The sequence below is a fragment of the Physella acuta genome, unplaced genomic scaffold (genome assembly GCF_028476545.2).
Source record: "Physella acuta isolate Inbredline_101_S28 unplaced genomic scaffold, ASM2847654v3 ptg000393l, whole genome shotgun sequence".
NCBI lineage: Eukaryota > Metazoa > Mollusca > Gastropoda > Physidae > Physella > Physella acuta.
Genome location: NW_026731912.1, coordinates 176018 through 197395, shown reverse-complemented (window position 1 = coordinate 197395; position 21378 = coordinate 176018). Strand labels below are relative to the sequence as shown.

The 21378-nt window shown below is 33.9% G+C and overlaps 2 protein-coding genes and 2 non-coding genes across 4 annotated transcripts; 3 read left to right on the top strand and 1 right to left on the bottom strand.

The window, feature by feature from the left end:
* Positions 1-306: 306 nt before the first annotated feature.
* LOC131942188 (metal regulatory transcription factor 1) lies at positions 307-11128 on the bottom strand. The gene is made up of 10 exons (XM_059301918.1): positions 10740-11128; positions 9189-9329; positions 8836-8915; positions 8448-8598; positions 8010-8141; positions 7678-7751; positions 7187-7297; positions 6912-7054; positions 6541-6640; positions 307-5992 (listed from the first exon to the last, which is right to left on the bottom strand). The coding sequence occupies exons 1-10, from the start codon at positions 11024-11026 to the stop codon at positions 4761-4763; spliced, it is 2451 nt and encodes an 816-aa protein (XP_059157901.1). The 5' UTR covers positions 11027-11128; the 3' UTR covers positions 307-4760.
* A 4169-nt stretch (positions 11129-15297) lies between these two features.
* On the top strand, positions 15298-20891 carry LOC131942191 (small ribosomal subunit protein eS4). The gene is made up of 7 exons (XM_059301924.1): positions 15298-15384; positions 17106-17186; positions 17286-17466; positions 17591-17688; positions 20066-20237; positions 20321-20450; positions 20707-20891. Exons 1-7 carry the CDS (start codon positions 15382-15384, stop codon positions 20828-20830), a joined length of 789 nt encoding a protein of 262 aa, XP_059157907.1. The 5' UTR covers positions 15298-15381; the 3' UTR covers positions 20831-20891.
* LOC131942199 (small nucleolar RNA SNORA16B/SNORA16A family) lies at positions 17748-17878 on the top strand. The gene has a single exon (XR_009386721.1). It is a non-coding gene; the product is annotated as a small nucleolar RNA SNORA16B/SNORA16A family (small nucleolar RNA).
* LOC131942198 (small nucleolar RNA SNORA16B/SNORA16A family) lies at positions 19864-19997 on the top strand. The gene has a single exon (XR_009386720.1). It is a non-coding gene; the product is annotated as a small nucleolar RNA SNORA16B/SNORA16A family (small nucleolar RNA).
* Positions 20892-21378: the final 487 nt, after the last annotated feature.

Sequence of the window (21378 nt, the reverse complement as noted above, 5' to 3'; positions counted from 1 at the left end):
GCATGGTCTTTTTATTTATTTGTTTCTTGTATTAGCAATACCTTGTGGAGTAAATGATTACAGTTTGATTTTGGTCGTTTGATTTCTAATCGTTGTTTGTCATTAAACTGATTGGTTTTCCCTTATCTAGCAACTAAAAATGATACTTCAGTTCTGATACCGCTTAATTGAAATAGGAAGCATCACTAAATAAGAGTGCTGAGCATGAATCATGCAATACAATATTTTCTTTAGAGTGAGGGAATGGCAAAAAAATCAGCCAAAAATTGAACATAACTCTATGTAGAAATACTTACTTTTATTGCAGAATTTTTTAAAAATTACTATGTGTTCAAAAATATGTTTTTACAATTATTTAATAAACATGCACTCATCTATGTATACACCAAGGTTAGGACTTGAAATACACACCGTAATTACACACTGATTGGGGACTTGTAAAGTTATCTAAGTAAATAATGTGACACATGACAGAATAATCAGAACACCATTGTGTGTTAAATACTTAATGAATAATCAGAGAAAAAACAAAAGCAGCATGTTTAGTCAAAAAAAATTCTAAACTCTTTTAAAAAATATTGTTCCTGTGTGACAAGATCTAATCTAAACACAAATACAACCATAGCAAGCCAAGAGAAAACAGTACCAATCATCATGTCTTACAGTTTATGCTCATAAGCAATCACCAAAAAAATTATCTAATTAAAAACAAATATTTTTTAAACCCAAATTTTATTCAAGATAGATGTTCACTTTGTTCTACTCCAAATAAAAATTATAAATTTGGTAGATTGTGAGGAATTAGTGTCTTTAATTCTAGGTTAATAAGCTCAAATGGATAAGCATAATAAACTACATTAGGTTGGACCCTGAAAATAAATAGTGATCTTGTTAATAAAACTATTGTACGTTTTGAAAGCTGTGGCGGAATCTAAAGTATACAAAAAATTTACATGACACCCACCCACTACATTGACAAATATCTGCCTATTCCACTACCTACAATGGCCAATACCTGGACATCCCAGTCACATGTAAGGGAAAAAGTATCACGTGACCATCTCTGGTTAAAAAAATAAATTGAAAAAGGTTTCAAAAGCTTGTAGTAGCTTCCAGGTCTAAAATTGGTTATATTGTCTTGTGAATAAAGTAACAGTATTAAAATATTATGAACTTTAAAAAATAACAAGGAAAGTCAACTTGACTTTAAGCAACTGAGATTAGTTCCTGGAAAAGCCATAATCATACCAGCATTAAAATATTAATTCTGGCGACCTTTTTTCATTACTAATACTATACATTAAAATACTTCACACACAACAGCTCTTAAAGCAAAGAATAAATGTCTTACAAGCTGGTCTGAAACCTTTGAACAATACAATACAACCAGCAGTACAAAATTGTACTTACTTAAAGATACCTGTATGTAAACAAGTCAATTTTTTTGCTGGTGCTTTTTTTTTTCAAAAATAGAAATCCTCTCGTAAGTGCATAAAAGATTTTAACAATCTAATTAAGAATACTTTATAAAATAAAATCAGACTTAATGCAAAGGAAACAATATATCACTCAGCAAATAGCTAGTTCAAAATAAAAATCCAGAAGCTCAAAATTAGGTATTAAAACTATTAACACCTCAAATATGCTATGGATTCTGCTTTACTCAAAAAGCGTAGTATTAATTCATTAAAAAGGTATCATTAGCTTGCATTCTTGCTAATACATTAAACAATGCTGTATTCTAGAATTGTTTCTTCCAAACTTCAAGAAAATGTCAATTCTTTTTTTAATTTTTGTGACCAACCTCCGGTAAATTCTATTACTATTAGTGATTCTGTCCAACCGTGCTTGATTTGTATTAGCTTTTGTGTGAGCTAACTTCAATTCTATTAGTATATGTTACACTATAATTACAAACTAACATCGAAGTGTTTGTGTGCAACCTAACTTCAATTAAAGTGTGAAACATCGAACTACTCTAACAAGGATGAATAACAAAACAGAAAACATTCAGCATTAATTACCAATGCAAACAGCACTACAATAAACAAACACACGTAAATTCTGTTGTATACAGAAGAAACTGCTATCCCTATACAAACTTCCTACTGTAATAAACTTAGCCACACAAACTCAGCAAGAAAAGGAAAGTGATTTGTTGGTTGAGCTTTTTACTATTGTGGTATCAATAAATAAGAACTTGCTCTCAAGACTTTACACTTCAGGTAATACTGCTCAACATGACCATCTGCACAAATATACAGAAATTATTTTTTTTACCTAAAATAAAAATAATGAAGCTAGTCATTTGAAAATCAGTAATGTTGCTAATGTCATTCTATGACAATGTACAAAGCACAATTATAAAAAAAAATATGTAGAAATTTCTCCCTAAAGTCCACGAGCCACCTTTTTGTTACAGCCTTCACCAATGAAAAAGACAACTATCAGTGTTAATTATCTGTGTAAATTTTGCACTTGGAAAGATGTCGAACAATTTTAAATGGAAGAATTACTGATATATAAACAATAATGTGAAAATAATCAGAAAATCTAAACTCACAGAATATTACTTGTTACAGTCATAATTTTGTACCCTATAATCGGATAGGTTTTGTTAAGAGTATAAAATGTGAATAAAACTATAAAAATATTAACATTTTTGTTAACAAACTGATGTATATTCTAGTTGAAAGCATTTCGATTTGTTCGACAAATTCTTTTACCCAAGGAAATGCCATTTTTGTTGAAGTAAATGTTACAATTTTTCTGACAAGGATTAACAATTGTTGAACAAGAAAAAAAATTAAAACCATTATAAAATGTATGACTCAATTGTCAGATATAAAATTTATTGTAATGAGTATAGCATGCAGTAGTACATAGTTATCCTGACATTTACACAGCTTATTTTTGTACAAAACATATTCCACAGGATTATTGCTAAACGACAGGGGTAAGTTTAATTTATGTAACACCAACAAAGCATTGCATAGTTAACCTTAATTGTCACACAACAAATGGACCCAAAATTTTACCAAACTTGTTGAATGAAAATCACTAACTGGGTTTGACCCAATGTGTACATATTAAATTATCACAGTATATATAACTTAAATTACTAAACTAAACGAAACAACCTTACAAATAGTTTTAAGTTAAATTTTATTATCTCACAGTACATGTAATTGTTCCGTGAAATTTCATATGGCTTTTCAATTTCTCATGGAATAGGATAAATGAAAAAAATAGTATATGAACACATTTTACAAATTCAATGCATACAAGACAAAATTCTTTAAATAAATGGAATAAATAGTTTCAATGATAATGTAATCCAAACAGATCAATAAAAAGAATTTTCAATAAATATCCTCATTAGAAGTGAATATTTGATGTTAGAAATGGAATAGATGTTACAGTTTAATTTTTAGTATTGCTCTGTTAAATAGTTATGGCACATGCAAAAATAACCAAATCAAATGTAAACGATTAGATCTGCTAACACCACTTCTAGTAACATACTAATGCAAGGCTAACACTAATGAAAAATGATGTGTGTATACAGTCATGATATCAATCTTATGATCAATTTGCTCAACACGTAGGTCTTAACAGGCAGTGGTAGGATCAAACAAAATATGTTGTCCACATGTAAACAAAATTAAATATTTAGGGTGAAAATATGTTCAATGATAATAATACTTTTAACATTTTTAGAGTTGATGATTACCTGTGTGATGCTCTTTCATGGAGAAGCCTTGTTTATAAAAATGACTGTAAAAATGGTGGATGACTTAAAAATAGTGTAAACATTATTGCAGCTTTGCTTTTGATTTTAAAAATAGAACAGTATTCAAGAGCAAATACTATGTCAGACTCAGATAAACATGCAGATAGATAGAAAAATACTTCCTTGTGTAATAAGTGACATATTTGGTAGCCATTTTATTCAATATCAGGATTATTAAAAAAATAAAAGAAATGAAGGTATAAATTAGTACAAATAGCTATGAATGGTTTTTAGTCAAGTGAAATTGATTTGACAAGCTGCTTGCATCTAAATTTGTTGATGCATTAGGATGGTGAGTATCTATTGTGTATCAAAATTGTGTATTCATTTATAGAATAAAAACAAAAAATAAATTACCCCAAACAAAATAGGAAGTTGTTGTTTTTTTTTAAATACAACCAGCTTTAGAGCAATTTTTTTTTAAATTTAAAATAAAAGTTTATATGAAACATTAACTTTGGATTTGAAGTGAAGGGCTTATGTATCCCTGAGTTACATATGGGACAGATTATTTTCTTGGTTACTTATTCAATCTGTAATAGATATAGAAAATAGAAAGAGCAGCTTCATCTTAGCAGTAGTGAAGGTAGAGTAAAAGCTGTATGTACTTACTAACTTGAGTTTACAAGTATAGCAATGAATTATCTCAAGTGATCAGTCTTAAGGATATTAATAGAGAACTAGAGTTGAAATAATAAGGAAATAAAATAAATATATCTGTCATAAACAATTTTCATTAATAACTTATATAAGTAAACAATATTAAATTACATTAATATTCCATTCACTCTTCTTTCATTTTATGTATGTTCCACTTGCTTTTAGAAAACAGCTATGCCTGCATTGTTCGCAAAATAAATAAAACAGACTATTGTAAAAACACATACTGTTAAGAACACATTTTGTACAAATCCACATCAAGCATTGAAAGCATTACAACATTGACAAGAGGGGGAAGTTCTTAAGGCTATGTGCTAGGTTTGAGAGGGACTAGTTCTATAACTGGACCTTTCTCTGTGTTACTGTACACTGGCACAAACACTTGGTTGAGAACAATGGAGGAAGGGTTGGCTCCAGCAACAATAGACACAGGTATACCTTTCTGAATAGCTGAGGTCAAGGTGCCATCATCTGGCAAGTTTATTCTGGCCGGCACAGATCGAGGGACTGAATGGGAGGTTGAGGTGGAGCACGACGTTGAGCAAGTTTTCGAACACGACCCAGCGGATGAGGCGATGTGAGTGTGTGCGACCGGTGGACATTTTAATATCACTGGGGTTGTGGTAGGTGTTTCAATAGTGTTTTGAGAGGCCGATGCTTGGCTATGATCTATCAGGTGAAGCATTTCATTGGATGAGTGGGAAGCGGAGGTGGCCTGTGGATCCACGAGCGTCAGGGATGACAAAGACGCACCTCCGCTTTGGTCAATACTGTCGTTGTTATAATTCAAAATTAAGTTCTGTGAATTACTGAACTGTAAACTGTTTGTGTTTTGGGGATTTAGGCCAATGATGGTGGAGTAATCTGATATACAGTTCACAGGGGCTCCTTGAATAGTGTGATGTACAGGGTGCATTGCTTGTATTGTATGGGTAGGTAGTATCATTGTTTCTGTTCCCGATGCTGGTTGTTGAGAAATCATATTTAAACCAGATAAAGTTGGTAACGTTTTTCCGTTTGATGAAATGAGAGAGTGATTCGCGATGACAGTGGATGGTTCGTAGGAACCTGACGCAGCGCAGCAGGTGGCGATGTTGTCAACAGTTTGACCCAGTGAGTTCACCAGCGTGGCAAGTGCGGCGGGGTTCTGCAAGAGGACAGAGCTGGGGATCTGGAGCAAGGCGCCGTTCTGGCCTTGTAGCATGATCGAATTGTTGCCTCCCATCAGCAGCTGGAAGTTGGCCAGTGAGGTGGAGACCGGGGGCAGCAAGCTGTCCACCCCATCATTAGCTTGGACTGCTCCGCCCACACTGACATTCTGAGAGACACCACCCTGGGCCTCTGACGCCATGTGGTGGGTTATCAGCTGGGTGGGCTGAATCATGCTGGGGTCAAGCTGTAGAGATGGAATCATGGACAACGTACCACTGGTCAGATCAACAGCAGATGGCATCACACAAACTGCTTGTTGGTCAATCAAACATGGCTCTAGAGGAATCACAGGCTGGATAAGTTCTTGTACTATGCTAGTGGAGACTCCTACAGATTAAAACATAACATTTAATCCTTTGAAAAGATATGTTAATTTTATTTTTATGCTTAAATAACACAGACTGAGTAATTTTTCTTTACTTGATCATATAGCAAAATAGTCTGCAAAATTGTATTTGGAGAAAAATGTACATTTAAATCCAGTGTGAGAAATACTTTTTTATGCCCACTAATTATTAATGATAAGTTTATTATATAGAGAACAGTTTGTGTGTAAATACAGCAATCTTGCCCTAACCTCTTCAGTATTGATATTTAACTACTTTTGTCACTACTTTTCACTAAAAAATTTCTATGGCCCTACAACTCATCACACAGAGTAGGTTTTCCTCACACAACACATTGCAATCTTTTACCAATAAGTTATTTCTTTCTCAACACCTGAACACAGCCAACTAATAAGGTACCTGAAGTTATGGACTGGGCTTTTATCTGACTCAGAAATTTAACTTTTTTATGAACTGTCCCATCTCTAGAGGGTAAATGCCTAAAATCATATCACATGATCTGTTAAGAAGTTAGTTCAAATTACTCACCATCATCTCCTTGGGTTAAACCTTGAGGATAATTTTCACTCACAACTCTAGAACTGTACATAGAATTTATAACTTGCTCCACACTCATTCCATTGGTGGTCTGAAAGAATACACACCATCATTACAAAACTACTTTTTGGTAATGCTTTTAATAAAAATAGAAGCAAGCATTGCAATAGAGATAGTAGGTAGAGCTTACTGCGTTTTTACAACATCCTAACAATGTATAGAAAGTATTGTAACAGCAGAATAGTAGAAATACAGGCTGGCAATGATTCCAGCAATCTTTAAAGCACATTGCTAAGATACAGCAAGATATCAGCACAAAAATCATACAAATAAGAGTTGCTTTAAAAGAAGAAATATCGCACCTGATCTGGTTCACACTTGACATCTGAATGAACGTTTCCTTGACTCAATACTATCACATTTTGTAGAGTTGACAAATTTGCATTATTGTTCTCTATATCATAAGAGCTACCTGTTGAACTTTTAGTTGTGCTATGCTGGTGACCTAGAGGGAAGGTATAACGAACGCAAACTAAAAATGCGATATTACTACTATTTAATAAGTACTCAATCATCCTGTTTAACAATAAAACAGAATGTATAAATTTATAATAAAACATGAATGATATAGACAAACCTTTGTCTTTTTCTAGTTCTCGTTCATGTCTAGATTTGTGTGACTTCAGGCTATAGATGGAAGTAAATGCTTTACAACACCCATCTTCTGTACACTCATAGGGTTTGTCACCTGAAATTTTACATTCACTTCTTAACATTACAAATATAATAATAGGAGTAAAACAAAAACAATGTTATGATTTTATATTAAAATGCTGTTTGATGTTTGGGAAATTACATTTCAATTTGTGGGACAGCGTGGCATAGCGGTAGAGCACTAGAGTTAGAATCCTGTTTCAAATCAGTAGAATGTCCCTGCACTTTCTTTGGGGAAAGTAAAGGTAACTGGGCATAGTGCTGACTACACTATCCCTTCATATGCTAAGGTCACAGAAACAGGATAACTCTACTTTTCTTTCACCATATACGGTCAGGTCCAGAAGGCACCTTTACTTTTTTACATTTCATTTGTACAGCTATAGTTGTAACTAGAAATTGCATTAATAATACCTGTATGAATTCGATTGTGTGATTTTAAATGATGACTTGCAGCAAAAGCCTTTCCACACCCATCTTCATTACAACTGCAATAGATATTCAAATATAAATGTAGACAGCCACTTTATGTGTAACATTGGTTGTTTTCCAACAAAGCATAAAATTACTCCCAGTTTTAAAACTATAGTACACTACCTAAGTAACAAGTTTACAATTTAACTCGTAAGTTATTTATATTAAATTATATTTTGGTCAATCCGGAAAAAAATCACTGATAAAAAACGCCAAACAAATGTTGACTATAAAGATATTTTTGGTGGAATGGACATTAATATAAGACATACACAAATGGTTTTTCTCCTGTATGTGTTCTGATGTGCTTTCGAAGATCACTGAGAGTTGTAAAGTATTTTGTGCATCCATCTGAGCCACACTTAAATGTTTCACCAGTATGAAGACGCTCATGGGCTCTCAGTCTAAGATTTTAAAATAACATTTCAATTATGCAGTATTTAAATTTTTAATATTAAGTTTCAAAGATTACACAATACTGAAATTTATCTAAAAGCCAAAACCAATCTAATTAATGTTAATTACAGTAAAAAAAATCAATTTTACAATTATTAAGAACATTTAAACTTTTAAAGTACAAAAACATATTTGAAACTAATGGAAATTATTTCAATAATTGTGTCTTTAAGAACTCCTTTAAAAAAAAATTATAATAATTCATAATCTAATAGTCCAGAAAAAAATGTTTTTTTAGCAAGTAATTAATTTACCTATAAATAGTGTTAAAAGACTTCTCACATCCAGGTTTATCACATTCATAAGGTTTTTCATTTGTGTGAACTCGCACATGAATCTTCAATGAGTATGAAGTCAAGAATCTTTTACCACAACCCAATTCATTACAAACAAATGTTAGTTCACCTACAGTAAAGGTTTTGAACAATCATTAGCATTGTAATTTGTTTTTAAAGTCATAATGCATCTTATGATAAAGGTAAAAAAAATTGTTTCATTTATGATTAATTAACAGTTATAAAGAAACTAATGTAGATTTACAAAGGTCTAAAAAAATTTTAAATCTTGTTTTAGACAACTGTAGTGTAAGAGCTCTAAATTCATTATACTAATGAAAAGTAAAGAACAACTTTTCACAATTACCTCTGTGAGTTTTTTCATGTGTCTTTAAATTACCAGGTGTACTGTATGTTCTTGCACACTGGGCAAATGTGCACTTGAACCTTAAAAATAACCAATATTAGGGAAATGTACTAATTACATATTTTTAAAAATAAAGAAACACAAGTGCAAATCTAATACTTTTAGCTTCCTTATGAATTAGATAACATCTTTTAAATACAATATACTTACAATATACTATACTTAGCCTATAGGCCTATATTTCAAACATTGGTTGATATTAAAGAACAGGATCTAAGAATTAAAAGTTGATACTTATCAATAAGAAAGGATTGAAGACAGGAAAGAATTTCTTCTTTAATTGTGTGACCCACCTTGTGACCTCCTTGGCCTTAGTTTTTGGGTTTTGACTTTCAATGGTTAATGTAGCATGAGATGGATTGGTTGGCATACGACTGCTTCCAGGATTGATTTGCATGAGTATTTCATCTTCAGATATTGTGTGGTGAATGTACCTAAAACAGCGGGCAGGAAGAAGATGGTGATGGCATAAAATTTTAAAACTTCCAGCAAAAGAAACTACTAAGTTTCTTAAACTAAGACAAGAGATCTAAGCTAAGTGTCATCAAAATAATTAGGCCCATGTGGAAAAATATCCATAAAATTGATTTGGCCCTTATTAGATCACATGCCAAAACTAATTGTAATTTAATTAGGCCTAGGCCTATAAATCTAGATTAAGCCTAATGTCTAATCATTAGGCTGCTCATGACTAATGGGAGTATCACACTAGAGTCTAGAAAGTCTAGATCTAGCCAAGTTGATATTTTAAATTTAAAAATAAAAAGGAACTTGATTAAACTCAATGAAACTAAACTTTTTTTCTAGATCTAGATTAATCTATACTATTCTAGACTAACTAAAAGGACCTAGATTTTAGATCTAGTGTCCTAGTCTAGATCTAGAAATCTAGATTCTAGATCTCTAGTCTCTACTGTACTAGTCTTCAAGACTAGATCTACATCTAATTACTAGATTCTGGTAAACCTCCATTTTAGCATATTTTATTCCCCACTTCACGTGCACCTCCAGTTGAGCGTATTTTATTATAAACACAACCGAAACACCCAAAAACGTTAGGAAAACATTGGGCTTATTTCTTTATGAAGATTTAGTTTTGATAATTTACTTTCATCATAACTTGAGAAAAATCCAAATTTGGAATATTGAATGCTAGGCCCTATAAATATTAAATAAACTTTTATGAACTCACGATGACCCCAAAACTGAGGCAAACACCATTTCAAATAGCTATTCCCCAAGCTATGACCTTTGCTAATAGCCTAATTAAAGTCAATGTGAACTCACTGTGAACCCTTGACCGTGTAGGGATTTTTCTCCCGCTGACGATCACACGCTATTTAATTGGAACTGTCCTAATGCTTATTTAATTGGAACTTTCCTAATGCTTTGTTATGTTGTTTTTTTTTTTACCTTTTTCTAATTAAAACTCATATTCATATATTAAAAAAAAAGATCTAGCTCTAATCCTAGTGTTTTCCTAACGTTTTTGTGTGCTTCGGTTGTGTTTATAATAAAATACGCTCAACCGGAAGTGAACGTGAAGAGGCAAAAAAAAAGATCTAGCTCTAATCCTAGTGTTTTCCTAACATTTTTGTGTGCTTCGGTTGTGTTTGTAATAAAATACGCTCAACCGGAGGTGAAATTGAAGAGGCAATAAAACACGCTAAAATGAAGTTTTACCCTAGATTCTATTACTAATTTCTAGTCTAGATTTATATTTAGATTTTCCAGATCTAGACTGACTAGAAAGTTTCTAGATTCTAGATCTAGGTCTGGATCTAGATCTAGATTCTAGTCTAGAGTCTAGAGTAGATTGTAGAACTAAAAGAAAAGAAACTTACCCAGTTTTCTCGAAATCAACGCTCAGAGATTTTGTCTTTGGGTCTGATTGTCCTAGTTCTGCTTCCTTGCTATTAGAATCGTCAACCGAGACATGCTCTTGGTCTGTAGTTTCTGAAACATTTACCCCAGAATTGGAACACCGTTGTGTTGTTGTTTCCTCTTCTTCAGGATCTTCATCGACACATACCTGGGTGATAGAACTCATGTCTTCCATGTCTTCATCGTCTTCAAATTTAAGAAAATCGGCAAAATTACTGTCACTTTCGAAGTCAGTGTAATGTTCCATCTTAACAGTTTGAGTACCGACAGACCTTGTGCCTAAACAGTCCCAAGTAAATCAAAACAAAGCTATCAAAACAACACACCCTTGAAACAATTCTTCGACATCTTATTTTCCAACGATAGATAAGAAACAGCAAGAAACTCGCTTTTGATTGGATAAAATTGTAATGTGACCATTGTATTAAATTCTGCCCTTTTTATATTCAGTGAAATTTTTAATAAATAGGGCCTAATACATTTATATTATTTCTGTATTCATATTAGTAAAGTATATTTAAAATTTTGTTTTTAAAACATACACCAAAAGGATATAAAGAGATATTCTTATAAGTTCCGAAGAGAGTGCACATTCACATATTAGTGGGTCTATTTAATTTTAATTAATTCATGTCATAAATCCGCAAATTGTTATATTTTAAATAATCTCCCGTGGACATTTTCTACAGTCGGAAACGCATTATTATTTTACCAAGTCAGCTTAAGAATAAGCATTATACCGTTTCAAAGTTTTTACACTGAAAACAACAAGCATACATAGCAGACATATCACTGACTGTCCTAACTTCCCAATTACTACTGGTTAAAATGGTGTTAGCATTCCCAGTTTGTTACAAATATTTGAGTAAATACAGTTAGGTGTGATCATCGTAGAATATATTATTTAATGCATCTGCTTTGTAACTATACGATTGAAAAGCTGTATAATAAGGACTAATCATAAATTAAGTCTGTCAATTTTAGTCTATTTCACCTCACCACCTAATCCCCATAGGTTGTCACTCATAAATCAAGACTTACACCCTCTCCCTAAATGACATTACATAGTTCCATCACCCATTTATCAAAACAACAAAAATAAACATTTTCAATATTTTTTTATTTCTAACTAATATGTTAGTCACATTTTCCTACACCATCTCCGAAGTAATCTAAAAAAAATGTCAAAGAAGTCAGAGCCTCGTTGGATTGATCTTTATGTATTTTATTATAACGATCATCATATTTTGAAACAACGTTATATCACTTTTTCTACTTTTACAGACATAACCATTATCGTCAGCCATAGAGAGATTACAAAAATATATACAAACGAGCTGACCCGCGACGTAGCATACGCCGCTTCTAGTTCTTTTTTTTAGCGCAATTTCCATTCTGGAGAATTGCGTTTATTAACCCGTCATTTCTGGATGTATGGATGAATGTATGAATGTGTGTCCGCAGCTTTAAGTTGTATCTCCTCCTCAACGAAGCAATATCGAGGACTAGTTCCAAAGCAATTATGTTAAGCAAGTTACGAGGATGAACATAGGCCATAAAAATTACGGGTTTCTTTCATGGATTTCCCGGAAAAGCCAAAAAACCTCGGGAAAATGCCGTTTTTGGCCCATATCTCGGCAACCAGACCACTTAGCGACTTGAAACATGTACCAATCAATTCCTGCCATAATTTAGAACAAAATTGCCGAAGAAAGTTTTCAAAAATATCCTTTCGTTCGGTCACAAAAAATTTTTTGAGTTAATTAAAATTTGGGCCGAATTAGTAGGCATTTTTATCCAACCACACCATACGCGTCATCACGTTCAATAGCTGCGCCATCACGTTCAATGGCTGCGACATCACGTTCGGTAACTAGGCGCGCAATGGTTTTTAGTCATGTAACTCTATTGTAAATAAAACATGTAAAATACCGAAAAAAAATTAATAAAAAAAGTTTTAATAACTAACCAATGGTTTTACTAACCCTGCTCTTGATTTACGCTACGACAGAGCTATTTTTAGATAACATAAGGAAATTGCGCTTAAATGTCACTAGACTTTTTAATTAACTTGTTTCTCTTATCAACGATTCATAGTTTGTGAATTCGACACTACCAGCCGCATCGGCACGTCTCCATCAGTTTTCGACTTCCTTCTCCGGTGGGGACTAGGGAGTTTGGTCGATGGCGATCTACAGACCAGAGCCCGGTTCCATCCTCTTGACTTTCGGGGCTGCGTTAGCATACTGTTGAGTCTGGCGTGGGTGTCATAGTCGTGGAGTAAAAAAAATGTAATGTGAATATGAAATCATAAAACAAGAGGTAAGACTTTTTTCTCCGGGGGTGGGGGCACTTGAAAATTGGGGGGGGGGGGGAACTAAACTAAATATTTTCTATATAAATTCCATTTCGTTCAGGGGGGGGGGGCGGTAGACTATCTCGAAGAGATGAATGGAAAAAAAAACACTGCAAGTGGGCAAAGCTATTGGTTTATGTTTCCAATAATAAGAACGTTGCATCCACTGGCCTGCACCTTCTCCGTTGATAGACTGCTTGGAGAGAAGGATATGTAAGCAGTTTCCAAAATAATCGGGGGGAAAAGATGTTGCACATCATAAGAATGAATCCAGATAACATCGCAATAAAAAAGGAAACCAGGGAAGGCCAATGGAGACATGGAGGCGCACGACGGGGAATCAGCTGGCAAAGGCAGACTGTCTTGGGGGGGCTGGAAAATTGCCGGAGACCGACAAAAGTGGAGGTAGCTTTTTGTGGGGGTACTTGTGGTTATGGATACAAAGAGAAAAAGATGATGACGAATAAGAACGTGTGTGTGTGTGCGCGCCCGCGCGTGTGTGTGTCTAAAACACTTCATCACATCTAAGTTTTCTAGCTAACCATATCTAGTTTGTAAGTAAAACTAACATGGTATCAGGAGAGTTGCGCATGAAACAAGTATAACGCTTGCAATTCCATCTTCCCCAGATCGATCATTGAGGGGGTGAAAGACATCATTAAAAAGGTTTAAATTTTGTAGCCAATTTTTAAATATCAAACATGCAGAAGAATATCGGTTCTCATTAAACTGCTTGAATTGACAACGTCTGTTCTTCGTTCTAAGTAGCCTATAATAGTTAATTAAAAGGCACTTTTGCAAATTTTGTAGTTTTGTTTTTAGCTATCAATATAAGCAGCGTTGCTAGTTATCATATTTTGGAATGTCTATAAGGTAAACAAAAATTGAAACGAAACTATTTAGCTAACTGCTGGGAGAATATAGGCCTATATATAAGTTATTGGATTGTTTTTTGTGGAAACTATAATCTATGCGTTGGTCATGGACTATTTTATGCTCGGTACATAACAAATGGTCAACAAATGTAAGTTTCTAGATTGCCCGATGTTCCTATTGCGTGTTCCTACAATCTACATCGGCTGTTGAACTCGTTTTCAATTTGATAGAATAATACCACCCGAGAGAAAAATGTCTGAAAGAAACACGGTTGTACTTCACTATTATTTAACAAGGAGTAGGTTATACGTCTAACCTAGCTTTGCGATATACGTATGTCCATGCCCCTTTCAGAAATTTGGGTTGATATAAAAAACACTGTTAAAGTCGATATTATGTCCTAAAAATTCAATAAAAGCTGCTTCGATTGTTGATTTTTACTTGAAAGACTTAATTCTATAAAATAAAGGACAAATTAAGAACGTCCACTGGAATCCGGAACGTATTGCTGTGGAAGTTAGGGGAGGGGTAGGCATAATAGAAATTGAAATGTAATAAACAATATGTAGGTAGAGATAGGTCGAAAACGAAATGTCACATTTTTCTGTTATCTCTTTTATTGAGTAGGCCTAATAATCTGACTCCTTTTGCATTGTCCATCCCTTGTCCTGTAAACATAATTGCAGTTCGCCTCTCAGATAAATAAGTCTTGACACACACACACACACACACACTCACACACACGCACACACGCACGCGCACGCGCACGCGCACGCGCACACGCACCCCCCCCCCACTTTGTTTGCGGATTGTGGCAAATCTTGTTACACAAATTTGACCAACTTCTAATGCAACGATTTTAACTTTTGTCTCAGGTGATAATGCAAGAATATTTATTTTTTAAAGAACTTAAAACTGTCATTAAAATGTAATTGAAAAATGAATTCGTTCAACAGTAAAAAGGGAATGACAAAATTAATTACTTATTTTCCAATTTTCAGTTAAATTAAAAGTAAAAGCATATTTAAAAAGTGTTGTTTTTTTTTTAAAATGTTTTGTTTTTACTACTTTAATAGCGCTTAAATTAAGCCTAGCTGCATTTTGAAAAAGAATATTAGCCTTGATAGTTGACTATAAAGCTTATCGAAGGTGATACACATATTATTTAGCCACATCACCGATGATTTTTTTAAATTTTGTAATAAGATTAATATATATTATGAAAAATAGGGGTCTAATTAATTCATCATCAAATATATAACAAGTTTTGTTTCAATATCATTTTCCGGAAATTGCTAGGTTACATTTTAAAATCGCTTTTGTTGAAATTTTTAGCCCGGTTTACTTCCTTTTCCGGTTAGGACTTCAATATGGTGGGTAGTTAGGATTTCCATGATATAAATAAATATATATAATCCACCCCATCCTTTGACATTTTATCTAGTATAATCAACTACTAAAAATATTAATATGGTTAAAAATCCCTTTGTTTTTTTATGTCAGTTATTAATTGCAAATAATTGTTAGCTCAACAAATTATGTTTATAACTTTACCATTATAAGTCATTTACAAAACAAGTTGTGTAAATTTGTCTTACGCTATTCTTAAGGACTTCACTTAGTATCTTAATTCATATATCTGTACTTGGCCTGCAAAATCTATCTCTTTCCAAATCATTTTAGCCTGTATATCTCTAGCTGCATTCTAGTTCTACTAGCAAATCATACTTGTCCAGAAATCCACTCCTAGCATCTTAAATCTACAGTTGCAGCTTCGCTAGATCTACTCTTGTCCTAAACTCCCGAAGTCAAGTCTTGCTCTTCACAGTACTTTGTACATATTCACATAAACTTTCATTGTACATGCACACTAGTCTAAGACACTTAAAAAAAAAAATTAATCCTGAGGTTTTTTTGGGATACTTCCCCCCCTCCCCCACCCCCCTTGAAAACCTGCATTTCATTTCAGAAGCATTCAGTAGTGAAATAAATATTGAACTAGAGGAGTTTACACTTTTCGGACACACACCAAAAATTACGTAGGACCGAACACTTCGTCGGTTTTTGGCTCATAGAAACTTTAATTAGCATGTCTCACGCGAAACCACGGCGCCTGCACGTAAACTGTTCATTTATGAACACTTCCGTGTCAAGTACTTCCGTTTCCTTTCTCAAGAATTATTTTTAGAAATTTTTCAACGTTGCATGGTACGCACATTTCTATTTTTACACCAGCCGGATGAAGTGACCTAGGGTTGGACTTAGGGGCAAAACTTGAACCAATCAATGCTTAGCTAAAAGGTTACACTATAAATAGCTTCTATATATGTATGGAACATCGTAAATGTCAAGGTTAATGGGTTTTTTCGTGCTTGAACAATAAAAAAGGGGTGTTCGCTAACTTTTTTGACCTTACATGGGATCGGACAGCAACACAAAAATATTATTAAATAAGAATTTAGAGCATAAAAGGGGCTGGTTATTGAAGGGAAAGGGTCAAAATAAGGTCAAGAAGGCAGTGGAATGCGAAAGAGGAGGGGGAATCATGTGACCTGGCTGGCTTAGCAGCGTACTGCGCGAGCCGCAATGGCTGAATGGGATGAACTTTGGGAGTGTGGGAAAAAGGTTTTATACTATTAAAATTACCTCACAAACAATCAATAACACAATATAAATGCATATAATATATGTTTTTATTCATTAAATTGACTTTAAATTATTCTAAATGAACAAAAAGTGCTATGTCCGATGACGGGTAAAGGTGTCCGAACACATGTAAAACTGTATTACATGTGTCCGAACACACGTTAAGACCCCCCAGTCACTATAACAAGAATAGCTTAAGTTCTATGCGTATGAATACAAAATGACACACACATTATTAAAGTAGAATGGTTGCGGATAGATATGATACTTTTTTTTGTTTTCTATGTTAAGCGGTTACTGAATGAGACCGCATGGAATTTTTACGTTGCGTTTTTTCGCTATGTGTGTCCGAAAAGTGTAAGCTCCTCTAGAATTTATTAGATTCTAACTCTTTTTCCTAGCATTAATAACATTTCCAAGTAATAAATTTTGTAATTTCAATTCTCAGGGTTACAGAGGACGAAGAAAGTCGCTCAAGCGCTTAGCAGCACCTAAATCATGGATGTTGGACAAAGCAGGAGGTGTCTTTGTAAGTCATTTTTAATTAACTGAAGCTTACTTAAGAATGTTATAATTTGCCTTAAGTCAAGACCCAATGACTTGTATTTATTTTCCTCCATAATCGCAGGCACCCAAATGTAGTCCAGGTCCTCATAAATCTCGTGAGAGTTTTCCTATGACGCTTTTCCTGCGTAATAGGCTAAAGTATGCCCTGTCTTACCAAGAGGTCAAGAAGATAGTCAAACAACGCCTCATCAAAGTAGATGGCAAGATTCGTACCGACAACTGCTACCCAACAGGATTCATGGGTAGGAATTGTTTTATATTTAAATTTTGTAACCATGTCTTCATTTTTGTGTGTTTATACCTGGGTCTAGATTTAGGCCTGTAAGATACTGTATGCTAATCAGAGCATGTCTTTTTTTCTTCAAGATGTGGTTACAATTGACCGCACAAATGAAAACTTCAGGATCCTATATGATGTTAAAGGCAGATTCGTTGTTCACAGAATCAAGAATGAGGAAGCCAAGGTAAAGAAAACAACGTTCCTTCTTTGAACTACCATCAACTGTTTTAAGTTTCAAAGTATTATTGGCCTTATTGCAGCCATGCTGATGCTACAATGGGGACAGTGGTTAATTGTGGGCCCAGATTAATACCCCCTGACGGTCGCAAACCAATTAAGTTGTTGTTCTGCCTACTATTTGTGGGTTTACATTTTGCATGGTTTAAAAAAAATAGTTGCGCCATTTATCTTGTTTTCTTAATGGCTTAATTTTGTTTGTAACATTAAAACCGGCTGTCCGATAAAAAATAGGTGTGTTGCTAGTAGTATTGTAATCTCGACTTACTGTTTAGAAATTAGGGTTAGGCGTATTATGGTAGGACTATGGTTTAGGGTTAGGGACAGGGTTAGCATTGACATTAGCCAGCATGTGTGTATTTGGTTAATTATCAGTAACCTAACACCCCTTTTTTTTAAAGATTCTATTATCGGACACTGGTATAAAAAAAGGAGGGGCGCAAGAATTGTGTCAGATGTATTTTATTTAAGGCAGATGCTAGCCGGAAAAAGATAAACATGCGCAATTGAGAGAAACTACGACTTGCCATCGCGGCAATGTTTTCGATGGTACTGCGCATGCATGTGTTTACAACCGCAGAACCCTAATCCTATCCCTGACCCTCATTCTAACCCTAGCCATAGGTCACTGCGCATGCGCAGAGCTATCTTTTGCAGACTAAGTGGAGACGTTGGGGAGAAAATCTTCCGAGTATTCACTTCGTTTATTTAATTAGAAAACCATTTAAAGTTGGTGCTTGCATTTAGGTGTACCATTTGGCAATGACCTATTGTTGTTTTTGCAGACATGCCTACCGTCCCGCCAAAATCGGAACCGTCCCGCTGTTTCACCTAAAAAAAGTAATTTGTTCCGTCATCCCAAAATTGACTCAGTTGGTTCCGATTTTTTTGAAAAAAAATTTAATAAAGAAAGGTAATAAAGTAAATTGAAAAAAATGTCAGGAAAAAGTGATTATCTCCCTTTGGCACACGTTTCTGTTTCCTAGTTTACTTACAATATATACACGTATCATCTTAATGCTAGATCTAGTTAGTAGTATATCTACTACTAGTAGATACTGAAATAGTGAATACTGATCTATCTTGTAAGTTTAACTTAACTAGTAACTACTATTATGAAGAACTTAGTAAGAAGTAACTAGGAGTTTTACTAGGTAGATCAAGGGTCTTTGCTCGTAACTTTACATATGATGAAGCCTTCAGCATTTGTTATTCATATAGCCTAGAACATAGCAAGACACAAATAATCAAATCAATAATGTTATGTCAAAGCTATGATTTTTATTCGGGGGGGGGGGGGGGTCTCAGGTTATTGGTTAATTTCTTTTTTAAAATGTAAGCTGACATTAAGCAGTATTTAAATGTATACTAGAGACTAGTTATATAGGACTAGAAGCCTACTAATGTCATTAGAGTAATTTTTAATTAATTATTTTTATTTCTGACTTAGTAAAGTTGCGTCCGCGCGTATGTTCCTCTTTTTGGCTTCAAATTCCTCTTTTTAGGCATAACTGTTCCTACTTTTGGCTGACAGGGGTAGGCATGTCTGTTTTTGCTCTTTTCCATGTTCTAACCTTTTTCATTTGAGTACCATCTTATATTTTGAATATTTTATGTAACACTCACATTTTGCCTTAATCGAAGCCATATTGCTTAAATTTAATAAGTTTATGTGGTCAAAATTTAGGCTATAACAATATCATCAGACGGTCGCAGATTATTAGCTTTATACTTCTGCATACAAAATGATGGAACATTTTCACTTAAAACTATAATGGCAGAATTTGTTAGAATCTGTTATTTTCATAAAAAGTTAAATAATTTGAAGTTAAATTAGGTTTGTTATGAAATCAATATTTTAAAATACTTTTTCAGTTTGTGAGATACTATTTTAACAGTAAATATTCTTCAAAAATTGAGTCCGCTGTATATGGACTATTAACTGAAATTGTGCCATTGTTTTAATCCAAACATTAGTGATATCTCTCTCATAGTGAAAATGTTTTCAATAAAGGTGATTTAAATTGTCTTTCACTGATCAGATGGGTGACCTAGTTGTGGTTTTTATGGACTTTATCATTAAACACTGACATTTTTTTGCCCGAAATGTTGATTTAAAATAAAGTGCCTTAATCGAAGCCATGTTACGTGTATATACATAGGTGATGTGGTCAAAATTTAGGCTATAACAAATTCAACAGACGGTCGCAGATTATTTACTTCCTTAATATTGCATACAAAATGTTGAATACATTTGACTAAAATTTTACTCTGCTTATGATATTATTGTAGCTAGACCTAACAAACAAGTGCATGTTTTTCAGTACAAACTTTGCCGTGTCCGTAAAACTGCAACTGGCCCCAAGAATGTACCTTACATAACTACTCATGATGGCAGAACTATTCGCTACCCTGATCCATTGGTTAAAGTCAATGACACTATTATGGTTGACATTGCTACTGGCAAAATGAAGGAGTTCATTAAGTTTGATTCAGGTAGTTATATTTCTTTAAAGGTTTGTTAGTAGAAATGTCCATTTAAATTATTTCCTAATGATCCTATTTTTATTGAAAACCAGGCAATCTTGTGATGATCACTGGTGGACATAACTTGGGACGTGTTGGAACCATCACCCACAGAGAGAGACATCCAGGTTCCTTCGACATTGTGCACATTAAGGATGCTCTTGGACACACTTTTGCTACTAGGTAAAATAATTAAGTGTATAGTTACTCTTCAGTCCTGGTGACCTACTTACAGATTCTCACTTATATTTTGTGTCCTAAATGGGTACAATAGTGTGGTCATCACTTCCCAGCCTCCTTTACTTAACCTAAGTCAGGTTTCCATTTGAGCTGGGTTTACTCAAGAACTAGGACTAAAACTTTCACTCAAGTAGTTGTGTGTTTGCCCATCAAACTATGCTGGCTATTTTATATATATAATTTTTGTACTTTATTTCAGGTTGTCCTATGTGTTTGTCATTGGAAAAGGCAACAAACCCTGGATCTCACTCCCAAGAGGAAAGGGTGTGAAGCTGACTATTGCTGAAGAGAGAGACAGGAGGATAGCTGCTAAGACTCAGTAAACAAGACTGATAGTTAAAGAAATATGTGAACAGTTGAAAATAAAGTACTTTCAATACATGGTATTTTTTGTTCGTTGTTATTCTTGATTTGAAATTAAAGACCAGCAATCAATGGCTGATTTTCTGCCACAATAAGTAGCACAAGTTCTTGCAATTTGATAATACAAATGTTTTTGCTAAAATAATTAAATAGGAATAATTCAATACGTCAGTTAATGAAAAGATAGTAAATCCAGGTTTGGTCATAATAGCAATCTGATTTGAAGTATGTACTAGCCAACGACCTGCAAAGTATTCACAACGGTGTAGTTTCTTAACATTGTGGGTACATGAGAAAGTATTAAGCATAAAAAAGGAAATAGTAACAAAGTAATTGGAATGCATAAACAAAATAAATAATAGACATTAGTACAACATGAAATTACCTCATTTCAGTAAATGGAAAATGGCCTTACAGAACACTGATCATGGTAGACCAGCATGGAAATTTACACCTTTAAAAAATAGATACAAAATGAATTTATATAACTGCCTGGGGATTGTATGAA